General features: G+C 41.1%; 1 protein-coding gene across 1 annotated transcript in view; it reads right to left on the bottom strand.

Moving 5' to 3' along the window:
• LOC139912484 (ecto-NOX disulfide-thiol exchanger 2-like) overlaps positions 1–14,757 on the bottom strand; it is a 68,392-nt gene that overhangs the window by 6,339 nt on the left and 47,296 nt on the right. The window contains exons 7-9 of the mRNA XM_071900303.2: positions 14,185–14,305; positions 6,398–6,585; positions 2,695–2,796 (exon numbers count right to left, since the gene is read on the bottom strand). Coding sequence (XP_071756404.1) covers positions 2,695–2,796; positions 6,398–6,585; positions 14,185–14,305 — 411 coding nt within the window. The remainder of the gene's footprint in view (positions 1–2,694; positions 2,797–6,397; positions 6,586–14,184; positions 14,306–14,757) is intronic.

Genomic DNA, 14,757 nt, shown 5'->3' with positions numbered 1-14,757 from the left:
ATTGAATGTTTGCAAAATTAGATATAGTCCACAGTCTATTGTAGGCCTTGCACTGTCCTGTCCTTGTACCATTTACCAGTGTGTGCTGAGTTACATGCAAGGCGGCCATATATTTCTGCACCAAAGCCAACAAGACAAATCCCTGTACTTTTATTGCCCTTGGTGAATAAAGTGATTCTGCTTCTGTTAAAATAACATCATGAAGACGAAGTAGCAACTGTAAGTAAATCCATTCATGTAAGCAAATCCCTACTCTTGTCCATACTTCCCACTCATACAGTCTACTTTATATATGTTGGACTTGTTGGCTGCATTTATTTATATAACCCCTTTTGTTTCTATTATATAGTTACATTGTTATATTGTGTCTTATATTCTATGTTTTCTTTGCTGTATCCTATTACTTTTGCTGCTGCATGATCCAATTTCCCAACTAGAACGAATAAAGATCTCATCTTACTGAGAGACAGTAGGTTGTTGACATGATGATAGGTCAATAGTCACAGCGACCTGAGCTAATGTAGATCCAGTAATATTTGGTGACAGTAGGGACAGTGATGGGCCAGTGAGGGTCAACCGATGGCACGAGGAGATCTGTTCAACATGGCAAAATCACCCCACAATAACCACTAATCTACAGAGAAACTCCCCCTGCAAATTGATTTCTCTTTCTCCTTTTAATGAGACTGCCTCTCATGATTCATGTGTGCCCCCCTGTGTGTGGATTTAATTACCATATTTCCCATGGATCACTCTTGTGGGGACACATTTCAGTGCTGCGCGACATTTTAATCAAAGTCATCACCATTAAAGTGCATATTGACAACTCTGTCACTCTGGCTGATCTGAATGAATGGCCATCATGCAGCAGTCTGGTTGAGAATGGCTAATTCCCCTCTTACTGAAAAATCTGCAGTCAGCAGATCAGCTGAGCGACCTTCAGTCTGCTCACAGCAGACCAAGTTGAGCAGCTCTGCCGATCAAAAAGATGACTTGAGAGCAGAAAACAAGCCACCAGAGTCAGCAGCATGCACCATTTGACTGTAGCATATTAGTATTATCATTATCCAATTACAAGGCTGATTGAACTTGAAGCTCATTCTCATGTCAGCCCTCCTCCTTGTTACCATGCTGAGCCAAAATTGGCCAACGAGCGATGCAAACATCAGTGGCAGTGGAACACACCTGCACTTCACTGACATCTCTGTTGTATTCAAATGGGTGACTTGCATTTAAATCACATCTCTGTGGTATTTTACATATTCAACAAACGCATGCTTCTCTTGAAGTGGAATGGCAAGGAGTTTCAGTGTTAAAATGTTTTTATTTTCCCCTCAAGCCTCAGGACAGTTTGTTCCGTCTTAACACCTTTTTGTCTGGAAAGTGCGGTCTGTTTTAACACCTTTTTTCCACATGTTAACACCTTTTTAAATCCATGGAAGGTTTATCGAGCACACAGCAACGAAGCTGCTGTGTGCTCAAGCTGCCCAGAATAACCTCTTCTGCTGTTTTAACACTAAAGTGCCTTATACTCAAGGGCACTTTGATAGTAGCTGTTAAGAAAGAGGAGAGCTTCACTCATTAATTTTCCCAGTACAAATTTTGGACATTTAAACTGGTGACCTTCTGGTCACAAGCCAGCTTTTCTAAGACTCTGCCATTCCCCATTGATAATTGCCTATTACAACTAGGAATAAAAAGGCAAGAGATTGTCCCACCTCCTAATTTGTGATGTAACACCAGTGTACAACATCATTAAAAACTCAATGGAAGCGATGGAAAAGATGGCTATGAAAGCACCCAGGGCAGTTTTCTCAGGATAAGGCTACATCTTTTGCTTCAGAACTACATAATGTTACATAAATCTCTTTTGGTTGGTAAAGGCTCATTCAAGCATTTTATGTGTCCTAAAATCCTGTCTCCCACTCACATGGAGCAGTTCCAGGCTGTATCTTGATAACATTACAAATTAGAGTGTGGGTTTCCGGAAATGGGAGAGAGAAAGATCTTAACGTGCGCAAATACTGTGTGAAATGTCACATATAAATAACAATGTCTAACTTCTAATTCTTCAAATTCCCCTTTAATGTTTTCATTTCCTTCTTAAAACATTTAAATTATCTCCCCTGTTCCTCTATTTTATCGGCTGAATAATGACCTATAGGTTCCAAATGTCCTACTTCCTTTTTCAATGGACTGGAGTGACCCGTCTGCCTCTCAGGTATTCCAAATGACTTGTCTTTTTCAATATTCTTCCTGTAAGGTATGCTTAATACCTCAAACATCTCTCTAGACTGTTCATTATCGGTGCCTCCAGGCAAGCTTCCACCCTTCTTTCATTTACCTTGGGTTGATTTAAGGACAAATCATTACACACCACTTTAGAGACGCACTAAAATCTTCAATAAAAATCTAGGCTGTGGCGGCTGATGAAATATTTTTCTAATATTCTTCACACATTGAACCTCATTATGAAGTAATTTCTCTCCGACTACAGCACAAATCAGATATTGTATTTCACTTTAAAATCCAGTTTGTCAGATTCAGACTTTCCATTTAAACACACTCAGGAACATATGAACATGAACACATACAGTCTTTTCTTGACTCTGTGTCTACATCCTGTGTGTGTGTGTGTGTGTGTTCCCTTCTAACCTGTAGAGTGTGTGCAGTTTGCAGGTTCTGCAGTCCTGCCTTGAGGTTCTGGATTTGGTTCTTCAGCTGCTGTTTGTCCTCCATACTCTTCCCAAGCTCCGCCTCCCGCTCTTTTAACTCCTCCCTCATCTTCAGCAGTTGCTAAACACAGAAGAAGAACAGTTAGCCATTGATGATAATATCAGCCACTTTTCATCCATGCTGATCTCCTTTACAACAGTTTCTGCAGAGGGAGAACAGCTAACCTCATCTGAAGCAGGCTTGTGACTGTAAGGTCCCAAGTTTGACTGACCCTGAACCAGCAGGTAAATTGAAGACAACCGTTGCAGTGGGTTTGTTGTGGCAAGCGAGGCGGGGATTGAGCGTTGGTCAGGAGGCGGAGAGCCAGCAGCTGGTCAACGAGGCACACCCGCGCCTAATGAGCCTCCCTGCATATCTGTGACCTCGTTTACACCAGGTGTGCGTTCCATGTGATAACGATTCCTCCTCGCCTCGCGTCTCCTCCGCGGCGCCGCAGTGAAAGGTCACGGAGGAAACGAGGAGAAGATGCGAGGGGGAGAGGAAGTGAATGAACCTCGCACGCGCCACATTGAAGCAACGTTTGAAGCGTGCCGTTTGAGGCGCCTCGCACACAGCATCTCCTTCCCCTCCACAGATGACAGCTGTCTAGTTTTATCCACATAGAAACATTTCACAAAGTTAAGATTAGTGTGTAATTCATCTATGCCAGCCCCTAATGATACTTGCCTACTTCATGGAGGCAGAACACCTAAAAGACTTTTCTTAAACTGATGTGTGTCTGTGCGAAGTTTTATGCTTTTGCGACTTGGACTGGGAAATGTTCATGTAAGCTGTTTGACATCTTGCCAGCAATGAACCAAAGCCTTATTCTTTTTATCCCCCTAAACCACCATAGATCTAGCTGTAAGAACATAATGTGCAAAATAGACAATGAAAGGCTGTTAATGAGGTTTAGTAAGAATTTATTCTCCCTGAAGGAAAACTCCATGGCAGCCCACACAAACAATTCACAAGAAAGATCAACACTACTTACAACTGTGGATTTTATCTGTTATTTTTTCTACACATTTCTGACGGTATGGAGCTGGGTTTAGTCTATATAGGTACATGAATTATCTTCAGTCATTATTTCTGCATTGAGGATCCTCTGGCCATGCCTCATTGGAGGATGGAGGCGAGGAGACTTGAAGGCTCCTTCATGTGTCTTTTAACCATTTTGATCTTGCTGGTGGCGGCTCATTTTTGGATGCTGAGCCAGTGAGGAGTCGAGGCCGTGACGACGGAGGAGAAGGCACATTTTGGCAAAATGGAATGCACCCCTGGTATTAAAATGCTATCTGCATGTGGATATGCTATCGGGATAATAAACAATCCAGTCACGCCCTGCTATTTGTACAGTATGCACTATTATTGTCTGCATTCTGTCTGTGGGGAAACGATAATTTCCTTGTCAAAAACAGCACATGAATTAACCATTTCTATTCAGTTCTGTTGAGACGGACAAAGATTGCATTTAGAAATGCAATCAGCTGTTCACAGCCATGTTGCCCAAGAGCTGAGGACCTCCACTATCGCTGCCAGAGGGTGAATTATGTCACCTGAAAACCCCCTACTGTCAACAAAGACAAACATGGCAGATCAAGGGTCAACAGAGGTGATACTACTGTGCAGCCAGGACTTAGTTTGCCATGGAAGAGGTTGTTTTCTGACTCTAGCCCTGCTGGTTTTCTACTCTACCTAATATCTATCTACTTACATTCACCTGGTGTAATCATGGACTGAATGAGACCATGGGACACCTAGTAAATCAACTACCAGGTAAAACAGAAAACCAGCAGGCTCTGGCTCTGAGGACCAGGATTGAGAACCGCTGTGTCTAGTGGGAGCCGTAGTGATGACATTTTTACCTGTGGCTATGATGTTTCTATCCCATAGGTGGATACTTCCTCACTATGAGAACGCCCTGTGCGAATTGCAATCACACACTCTAAAATGCTGAGATCCAATCACAATGCGAGTTAGGATTTGCCATTATGGCAGATTCTAGCTCGCAAATAGCTCGCAAATTCTGATTGCAATGCATGCTGTATGTGTTTACACCTTGCATCAACACACGTTTTTCTTTATCCAGATAAGACAGATACAGATCGCATTTAATATCAAGTGTAAATGGGATCTGCGTGTCTAAGCAGGTAGAGAGAGAAGCCTGAGGACTCAAAATGCCTTCCTCATTGTGTCAATATTTAGTATTTGCTTTTCACAGACAGTGAAAAGCATGTTTAGCCATTCTGTATAATGTCTTGTTGTAAAGAGATGTAAACATTAGAAGGACTAATGAGAGGCTAAAATCAACACAACACGGTCTTTTAGGCTCCTAGAGTAACATCCATTCTCTGCTTTACAGAGCATCTAAGTGGTGTTGTGAAAGCACAGACACGTCATGACAGCATAAACACATTTCAGGCAGTCAACTCACGTACTGAATAGGGCATTTTAATTGAGAATAAATGTAAATATAGATTTTATTTTGGCGTCAAGGCTCTGTTTCATATCACCCCCTGCGAAGCACAATTTACAGCCATCCAAAAAAGCGAGAGCAGGGAGAGATCAATGCAGCTCCCCCCATGGGGAACCATAAAGAAAGAGACCACAGGTGGATGCTGGAGGTGGAGGGCGGGTGTGAGATGCACAGGCAGCAGCAGCAGTAGCAGCAGAGAAAGAACAGGTGAGTTTGACAGCTTAAATATATCGCCCAGTTGGCGATGTCTAACACATCAGCTGATCCAAATTCATTTGTCTGCTGATAATAATTCAGGGTAGTTTGCAAGGCTACAGAACAACACAATTTCACACCGGAAAAGCACAAGATGTGTCCAAATTGTCATCTAGATATTATTTTAATCAACTCATCTAATCTTTTCGTACACATGCCAGGGGGCGCGTTTTGTAAAGGTAATTACATTCCACGATGTTGAAATAAAGTGGAAGCGGATAATAGATTATCTGCTTTGAAAATAATACATTCTATGACATCCCTTTGCTATGAAGAATAGAAGCAGCAAGCTGGGTCTGTTTGACAACCCAGCAGGTGATCAGAAAAGTGGATTTCTGCCTGAGGAAGAGTTTTTTATTTCCATTGCATTGCTAAATGTTACCAAGGGGGATATTTTATTAAAAATGGCCTAGAGCTCGAAATGGCTTCTGTAGAGGGCTTTCTGACATTATGAAGAAGGTATTACTCCAATGTCAGTGTCTCTTCTTGGTGCCAATTTGTAATATTTATGATGGCTCGTGTGCTCTTGTAGACACGCATGTGTGTATTAGGGTTTGACTAAAATATGTTTTTGAAGGCCGATACCAATACCTATATTTGTGACTGAAGCAGATAGACATTTTTTTATCCTGAAATTCAATATCTTTAAATTTGGCGATTTTCAATGTCAGTGTTCCCCCCATAACTTCATTCTCCAACACCATTTAGACCATCATGGGACACTAAAACTCTCCATTGAAACACAGACCCAAACAAATTTCTTCTAGAATCAGCAGCTCTGATGCAGTTGTGGTCAGGAAGAAACCTCCATCATATTGGAAGTGGACAACATGACTGGCTGATAGTCCGATATTTAATAAAAGGGCAATATTGACCTGATGTATCTGCAAACTGATATATCAGTCTAACCCCAGTGTGTATGTATGTGTTTTTGGGTGTATGTGTTACCTTCTGCATGCCCTGCAGAGCCTGCTGTAGGAAGCTGAGCTGCTGAGAGTGTGTGTTGTCCTCCTCGCTCCTGATTGGCTGGTTCTTGCCCTGTTCCTGCTTCAGCAGCTCCACCTCGTTCCTGTAGGCGTCCAGCTGGCAGCGCAGGGAGTCGTTCTCCTCCTTTAAGGCTTCTGCCAGGGAAACACCTACAGGCAGACAGACACATACACACAATATTAGATTATTATAAAAGAACGATTCTCCTCCTGTAGCTTTCTACCTCAGGCACAAATAGGAAGTACAAACACAAACACACACATACACACATAGAGGCACGCACACACACACACACACACACACACCGGTTGTTTACAGCTAACAGGATTAAGGCTTGGCAAACCGATTCTAGAAAAATTACAAGGGTTTGCTGTATTTTGGTAAATCCTTGTACACTCACCATAGAAAATACCTCAATTCCTTTAAAATAAGGACTAGGAATATTTTTCACAAATCATCCCCATTTTTGCTTATTACCCAATGGTAACAATCAAATCGCAACACTTGTCACCCTCACATCACACATCATCGCCGCCAACTTTGTTCTTTGACTCTTTATTCTTTTCCCTCACACTAATACAGAAAGAATAAAAAAATACAATGCAATTTTTCATAAAAGCTGCCAAAAAATTAATTCTTTTTCATCTCAGTAACAGCAGAAAAACTGCAAAATCCCCTAGAGACTGTTAGACAAAGAATCATTCTCCTCCTTTTACATTTCTGAACCAAATGGAGAGTATGAGAGCCTTTAAGAAATTACGTTCCCATGCAGGCGATGAAATACAATCCCTATTGAAAAATGGCAAAATGTGCCTTTTATCTCTAAATAGGCTTTTCCGACTTCAATAGGAATCTTTTTTTCCTATTAACTTTCCTGAAAAGATTTAATTCACTTGGGACTGACCTCAACTTTGCCACTGAAAGCAGGGCGAGACAGATTTATTGATTTTGGTGTATATTCCACTGATTATGTATTGATAATACAAGCGCAAAAGGAGATCGTTTTTTCGGTACAATCACAAATGAACAGACTTTAGAATACTTATGTCTACATGAGACCTTCCCAAAAAATCAAGTTTAAATGAGTCTCTCTTACAGCTCTATGTGGGTGTAGAGAGGACTCAATTTGTGAAGTAATTTGCAGTGTCATTTCCTACAATGAAAACGGTTTGGTCCACCTGATATCTGCTGAACGGATACATATCAAATATTGCTATAGCCGTTTTAAGCACAACTTGACTCCTGATGGTTATAATGACTTGTCTGATACATATATTGTGTTTGGTGTTTTGAATATACCTATTGTCAATATCTTTCTAATGCGAGTGGTGGTAGGTAGCCTTTAGGTTAGAGAAGGGGGCTTGTGACCAGATGGTCGTCAGTTCAAATCTGGGTGATGAAAGTGAATGAGAGACTCTCTTCCCTCCCTCAACAACTACCGCTGAAGTGGCCTGGAGCAAGGCACTCAACTCACACTGGTTTCCATGGAGCTGTTCAGTGGCACAAACTCTGAAATGCAGATTACGTGTTGCAGATACGAATTGTGTAAGATTACGTTCCTCCATCACAAATTGGAAAATTTGACACACCATTTTCACCTGTTCATCACATGAAAAGGTTAGCTAACGGTTAAGTATAGGCCAGTAGAACAACTTTAGTTAGGGTTAGGATAAGGTTAGGCAACGAAAACAGCTTTGATTAGGGCTAAGATTAGTTGTAGGCGATTGCGTTAGGGTTAGGGTTAGGTTTGGTCATGGTTAAATAAGGAAAGCTTCACTCACAGCAGAAAGCTTCTTTGCATGAATTGGGAATTGTACCCTGGTCGTTGGAGTTGAAGCTAAATCCATCCATCACCCCGACCACAACACCCTTACTTTCCACCAGGCTATTTCAATGTCAAAACTACTGCCTTTGTCTCTAAGCGATACAGGTTATACCTTGACCTTGACCATAGCTGATGACACCCTGAGGAACCCTCACACCCCGCATGAACAATGATATTTCAGGACCCCCTCAAGGGGTTTATCCTGCTATTGAAATAAAAGTTCTTCTACATAATGATCGTCATGCATGCACTCGCTCTGCCACAGAGCGCACCATAGGTGTGCTGAAAGGCTGCAGGCAGAAAGCTCCTGTCAAGAGCTACAGTCAAAATCAACAACATTATTATATAACCATAAAGTCTGCGTTTACCATCTGATGGAGATGCTACTTGGATTGGACACCTAACAGCACAGTCTCTCCTGTTGTTCCCCCAATCCTTTTGACCAAATTGGGTAGCTTGACAGTGCCTAGTGGCTAATAAACTGCACTTATTTTGAGTTATATGCTTTTTTTAGATTCTAACTTCAAAAAAGTCAAACTGTTACTTTCATCTTAGCTGCATGTCTGTAATGTTACAGCATTGACAGCATCATTCATTTCTTTTCTCAGTTGCTGTCACTCCGCTGCTTACACAAAAACAATATTTCTTTTTTCATTCAATCCTGACAGCAACACGTCTATTTCAGCGTTTTAAGTTTTTCTTTTTGGGTCTCTTTGCCATGAATTCTCCACCTTTCCTTTAGTGCTTTCTGTTTGCACATGACCCGTAAGTCAGCATGCCTTTTATAGGGTTGCAAGGGCCTCTATACCTATGCTAATCTGTATCAAAAGGTACCCGCTTCCAAATTATGAAGAACTGGCATTCTTCATCGGATATGCCAGATGGCACGCACAAAATCGAGGGGGGTTTGCTTTTTCATGAATCCACGTTGGTTTTTCCATAGGCACCTTTCTCACGAACAAAAGTAAGAATTTAAGAAACATTTTGTCAGTGAGGCTCATTCTGTCTAGAATGAAAATAAATTAATGATTACAATATACTTTCGTTGTTGATTCCTTCAGATGGTCTAGAGAGGGCTGTAATGATAATTCTTGTTTAACAATTCATGGTGTCAGTCAAATAGCCGTCAGCGTGAGCCTGTTGTCACAATGTCTCTTTGTCAGCCAAATCTGACAGATACCCTCCAAGGGGATTTTTAATGTTTCACCAAACCACCAAAGAAAACCTTTGCTGGCAGCAACGGTACACTGAATTTTGTTAATTTTCCTATTATTCCTGTTATTGACATCTGAATCAGACCCCCCAGAAATTTACCTTGAAGGTTTTCTTGACAATAAAGCTGCTAGAGTGTCTTAGAAATGCTTATTTCTGCTGTGGAACAGTGAGGGGTGTGTGTGTGTGTGTGTGTGTGTGTGTGTGGCTATGTGTGTGTGTGTGTGTGGAGAACTACTTTGAAAGGAGATTTTTTGTTCTCAAGCTGTGTGTGGAAACATGATTAACTCACTGAGTTATGGAGATAAGACCCTAATATGTGTGTGTGTGTGTGTGTGTGTGTGTGTGTGTGTGTGTTTCTCCCAGCAGGATGGAGGGTTTAGGTGAGGACAGTATTGATTAGAAAGTCTCATCAACTCGCTGCCCAGGGAAGCCAAGCATTTGGCCAGATTCTGACCAATTCCCCCTCTATTACATGACAGGAATGTTATCGACACTCACAAACACATGTACACACACACACACACACACACCTTACTAGGAGAAGAAATCAGTGAAGCAGAAGAAGACGATAAATGTATTTTCCCATTTACACTGTGTGCTGTGACTGAAAACACTCAGTCCATTAGCTAAGCTTTGAGGTTTCTTATTCCAGCTATCTTATAGATTGGATAGACCATCTTTCTATAAAAACCACCAGAGCAAATCCTCTTTGGTCAAGATTGCATAAGATGTAAACATCACCCTCCGCCCGGTCGATAGTGAGTGCACAGTGGAGATGAGATGATCAGCCTCTTATCACAAATAGCATGAAATATCACAATGTCAAACCACGCAGCCCTGCAAAAGCTTCACTAGCTGCCTTTGGTTGAAATCCATAAATAATAGTAAACTGGAAATCATACATTATCTTACTCTTCCAATCCAATAGTTATCTGGAGTCATTTAGTCATCATTTATTCAGAGATATTCCAACTCACTTCCATCTTTAAAAATGAGTATAAACTAGCCTAAACTTATATGGTTTTGTGGACAGTAAATGGGCAGGGTCCTGTTGTCTAAACCTATTAAGCTGCTTGGTTGGCTAGGGGCAGAAGACACTTCTTTGTTTGTGTGTGTGTGTATGTGTGTGTGTGTGTCCTTGCTTCTCACACAACCAGCTCTATAATTTATAACATCCAAGCCTTTGGACAAGAGTGAACGTTTGACCTGAATGGATTTCCTTTCTCTAATTCTGTTGATCTTTTAACGTTGTCTTTATTGCATATTAAATTTATCAGTGTGTAGTTTGTCAATAGGAATAATAGCAATGTATGTCCCTATATCGCATCTTTTAATTAGAGCAAGCTGGAGAGATATTAGTCCTATTCCATGTATAATTTTATTCCACTTAAAGAGTTTTTTTTGGGGGGGGGGAGTCTGGTTGCATATCACATTTACCGTTGCAGAGTTTCTCAGTAGGAATAAAATATCATCATCCCCCAATATGAAGCCAGAGGGGCGTGACTTTCCTTTAAAAAGATTAGCTCTATCTCCTGTTCTATTCAATTTATTTATTTATTACTGTGCTGGCTTTATCTCATATCAGATTACAGGTTTTTCTCAATAGAAGTAATGCAGGTCCTGATTCTGTGTGCGTCATGTGTGCATGTCTGTGTGTGTGTGGGTGTGTATGTGTGTGTGTGTGTGTGTGTGTGTGTGTGTGTGTGTGTGATAGAGGTCCTCTATCCTTGTAAGAAACAGTTTGAGTTTAAGACCTGAGGGAAGAAGGTTATTTTGGCCTTTTTTCACTTCTTTTAGGGGTGAGTTTAGGATCAGCATTTGGGTTTAGGGTTAAGATCAGAAAATTCCACTCTTGGATTCTCTTACACTGTTATATATCATCGATCTGTGATGTTCAGTGCATTGCAGGAGTTATTCTGTGATGAACTGTTGTAATTTACTTTTTTGTTGTACCCACTTTCCCTCAGCCTGCCTCGTCTATACTTCTATTTCAGTTAGTGATTTCCTAAATTTCCCAGAATGACTTTCAACAACCCCCAAAGAGAATGCATGTACAGTATACCTCACTGCAAGCCGCAGAGTAGGGTGGAGTCAAAGTGGGCGGGGTCAAACATTTAACTCCACGCACTATGTGGCTTCCAACCACAAGTCTATGATTGGTCCATGGTTTTGGTCAGACCTTCATTTTTGACCATTATAGCAGAAGATTTATACAACTATACATTTGACTTTGGACAATACAACTGACAAAGCTTATGTTTGTTCCTAAAAATTACACATTGTTAAGATCATTCACTTCCAATTTGCCTCTGATTGGTGTTAATCCGATAATTGGTGTTAATTAATTAGTGTTAATCATATTTCATCTTTGGTCAGCAATTTGAATAGTCATCAATTATACCCAAATTTGTCCCATCGCTTGTGTGTAATAGTGGATAAGTCACTCCATGGTGGCAAAACGTCCGTTTTGTCTCCCCGTAGCCTTCAGAATAAACATCTCATCTCACATCCTCAGAAAACTGCACTGATGTGTATCAAAGCAGTCGGAGATTCTCAGCCGTGAAAGCAGAAAAAAATGTGAGTTAAATTTGTGTTCATGCTTGAATCAGTTTATGAAAAATACAGCTGAATGTTTTTCTTTCATTCCTGAAATATAACAATAATAGCTACAACTTCATTGTCAAAAGCACAAATATAAGATACAAAAAAATCAACAAAAGAAAAGCAAATCGACCATGGCTTATCCGCATTATTAAGTGACTAGTGCAGTGCCCGTTCGCGCCGCTGCTGCACAGAGCGCTGTTCACTTGTTTATTCAAAGTTTATTAATATTGAACGTGTCGCGTGTCCAAATTGCACCAAATCTGACACTGCACTTCCTTGGGTCCCCAGCAATACACCCGCCAAGTGTGAAGTCGATCGGACGAACGGTTCTCGAGATATGCGACGGACACACACACACACAGACAGAGATTCCTTGCTTTATAGTATGATGTGCACATTTCAGACCCGTCTATACCTGGTTACATGTGATTCTCACTATGTTGATTTCTGGCATGGTTGATAACCTGGATGATTTCATGACATGTGCTGTTTGTCATGCTATGGCGACTAACTGAAAGACACATCCCACTTTGGGAATTATAGTTATCCTACTCTACAGTCCCAAATCCCCAATGTCAGGGACAAGTAACCATGTGCCATGTAGTGCCAAGAGTCTGCAGAGTTTCATTCCAACCAAACACTACGTCAAGTGATTCCTCTGATGAGTTCCCCCTCTCTGGTTGAAGTTGTGCTACTCAGTGAAATCACCTGGTGGATGAAAGCCTGCACACACTTGGCACTCCATGACACATGGCTGCCAATCCCTGCCATATGCCTATTAAAATATTTGGACGTCCCCTCAATTAATTGTCCATTTGCCTCTAATCTATATAATAGAATTACACATTTTTGCTCATTCTGTTATTTATTTTCTAGCGCCATTTGGCTTATCAAGAGAGCAGTTGTGGAGGGAATTACAGATCCATAACAACACAGATTCAACAGATTGGCCAAAAAGCCCTTGCTCTTTGATTCTGAGGGCTCTTCTGATCCTGATGTTTACTGTTGTTGTTTTAGATAACTCAAAAACTTCTGCTATCAAACTCCATTGTAGCTGCTCTGGTAATATCTCGACATAGCATCCCGTCTTCTACGTTTGACCAGTTATTTGCGGAAAAAAAGAAAAATACACTGTCAAACAACAAACTGGACCCAAGAATGCAAGGTACATTATTGGCAATAGCTGGGTTTTTTTAGGGTGGATTTTTCCTTTAAGGTTAGAATAAGGATTAGGTTTAGGTTAAGGTAAGAGTTGAGGTCAGTGGTGAGGGCTAAGGTTAGGATTTGGGGTTAGGGAATGAATGTAGTCAATAGAAGGCCTATGTGACTATTTCTCCTACTTTCTACAGAACAAGCCCTGTCTGCCTGGGTATAAATCGAGCTACTGGAATGAATGGCCTCCACTAAGAACATTTCATCACTATTCCTAAGTTCTTTTTGTTTGTTTGTCCCATTTTATCTCCATAATTGCCCTACTTTCCTTGGTGTTGATGAGTGTCTCATTGTGAATTGCCACTGTAAATCTATCAAATCCACCTCTGTCAAACACATCTGTTCCGAAACCAACTCTGTTCAGCAACAGCTATTAATATTTAATATGTTATATAAATATGAACTTGACTTTCTCAGTTACAGTCACACTTCTTAGTGTTATTATTAGTGAGAGCTAAACCAAGGTGTCTAGTTGGAACTTCCATATGTTTTCGTAAGTATATACTGTGTGAATAGGGAATGTGTGATAAAACACATGATCTACAAATTTACATTTGCTCTTAATGAACATCCACCTCCGCCCCCACCAGCCGCTACGAAGAGGAAATTTAGGTCTGAGGAGTACGCAGTTTACTGATGTCATGTTATATCAGTTATTGGTAATGAAGTCCTTCAAATTCAAAAATTCAAACAGACATCTCTCACTGCCACAAGTGCAAAGCTGCCTATACTGCAGCTTTTTCTGGGGCGTACAGAGTAAACTTAATTTTCAGCCAAAACAATACTGATATGTGCAGGATGGTAGCATCACAATACATCCATGTCCTCTGTAGCAATATACCCACCTCAAATTCCACTATACACTGCTGAGTATCAGCCAAAGTATCTCTACCTGAGTCCTCAGAGTCCTTGCTGTCGGCAGCGGGGGCGTCCTCCATGTCATCGTCAGACATCTCCATCTCCTCCTCTCGCCTGATGCCCATCAGCTGCTCGTTGTGCATGTTTCTAATCTCCTGGAAAACACAACAGGAAGAGCAGCAGGTAAATATCTATAGTGCATATATACAGTATCTATATACAGAAAACACTTGCATACGCGGACATATATATATATATATGCACACACTCGCCACTAATATTTCAATGTTGCGTTATGGAAGAGCTTAAGAGGAATGTGATTAACTGACCAATAATTCACAAACACGAACACACACAACACACTTGGGTAGTGAAAGTCATTCCAGTATTAAAAGTCACAGCTGCAGACACACAGCCATCTGTCTAGTGTCTTCATGGCTCTCAGCTCCAGGCTAACAGAGGCCAGACAGGTAGTCTGCGAATACACGCATACATCTGGACCAGGTGGAGGGAATAACAACCCTTCACTCACACACACACACACACACAAACAGACAGACACATTCTATCCTTCCCATCCCTGACACCACTTGTACTGCACTCTATC

Source organism: Centroberyx gerrardi, chromosome 16 (genome assembly GCF_048128805.1).
Source record: "Centroberyx gerrardi isolate f3 chromosome 16, fCenGer3.hap1.cur.20231027, whole genome shotgun sequence".
NCBI lineage: Eukaryota > Metazoa > Chordata > Actinopteri > Beryciformes > Berycidae > Centroberyx > Centroberyx gerrardi.
This window is presented reverse-complemented; position numbering and strand designations above follow the sequence as displayed.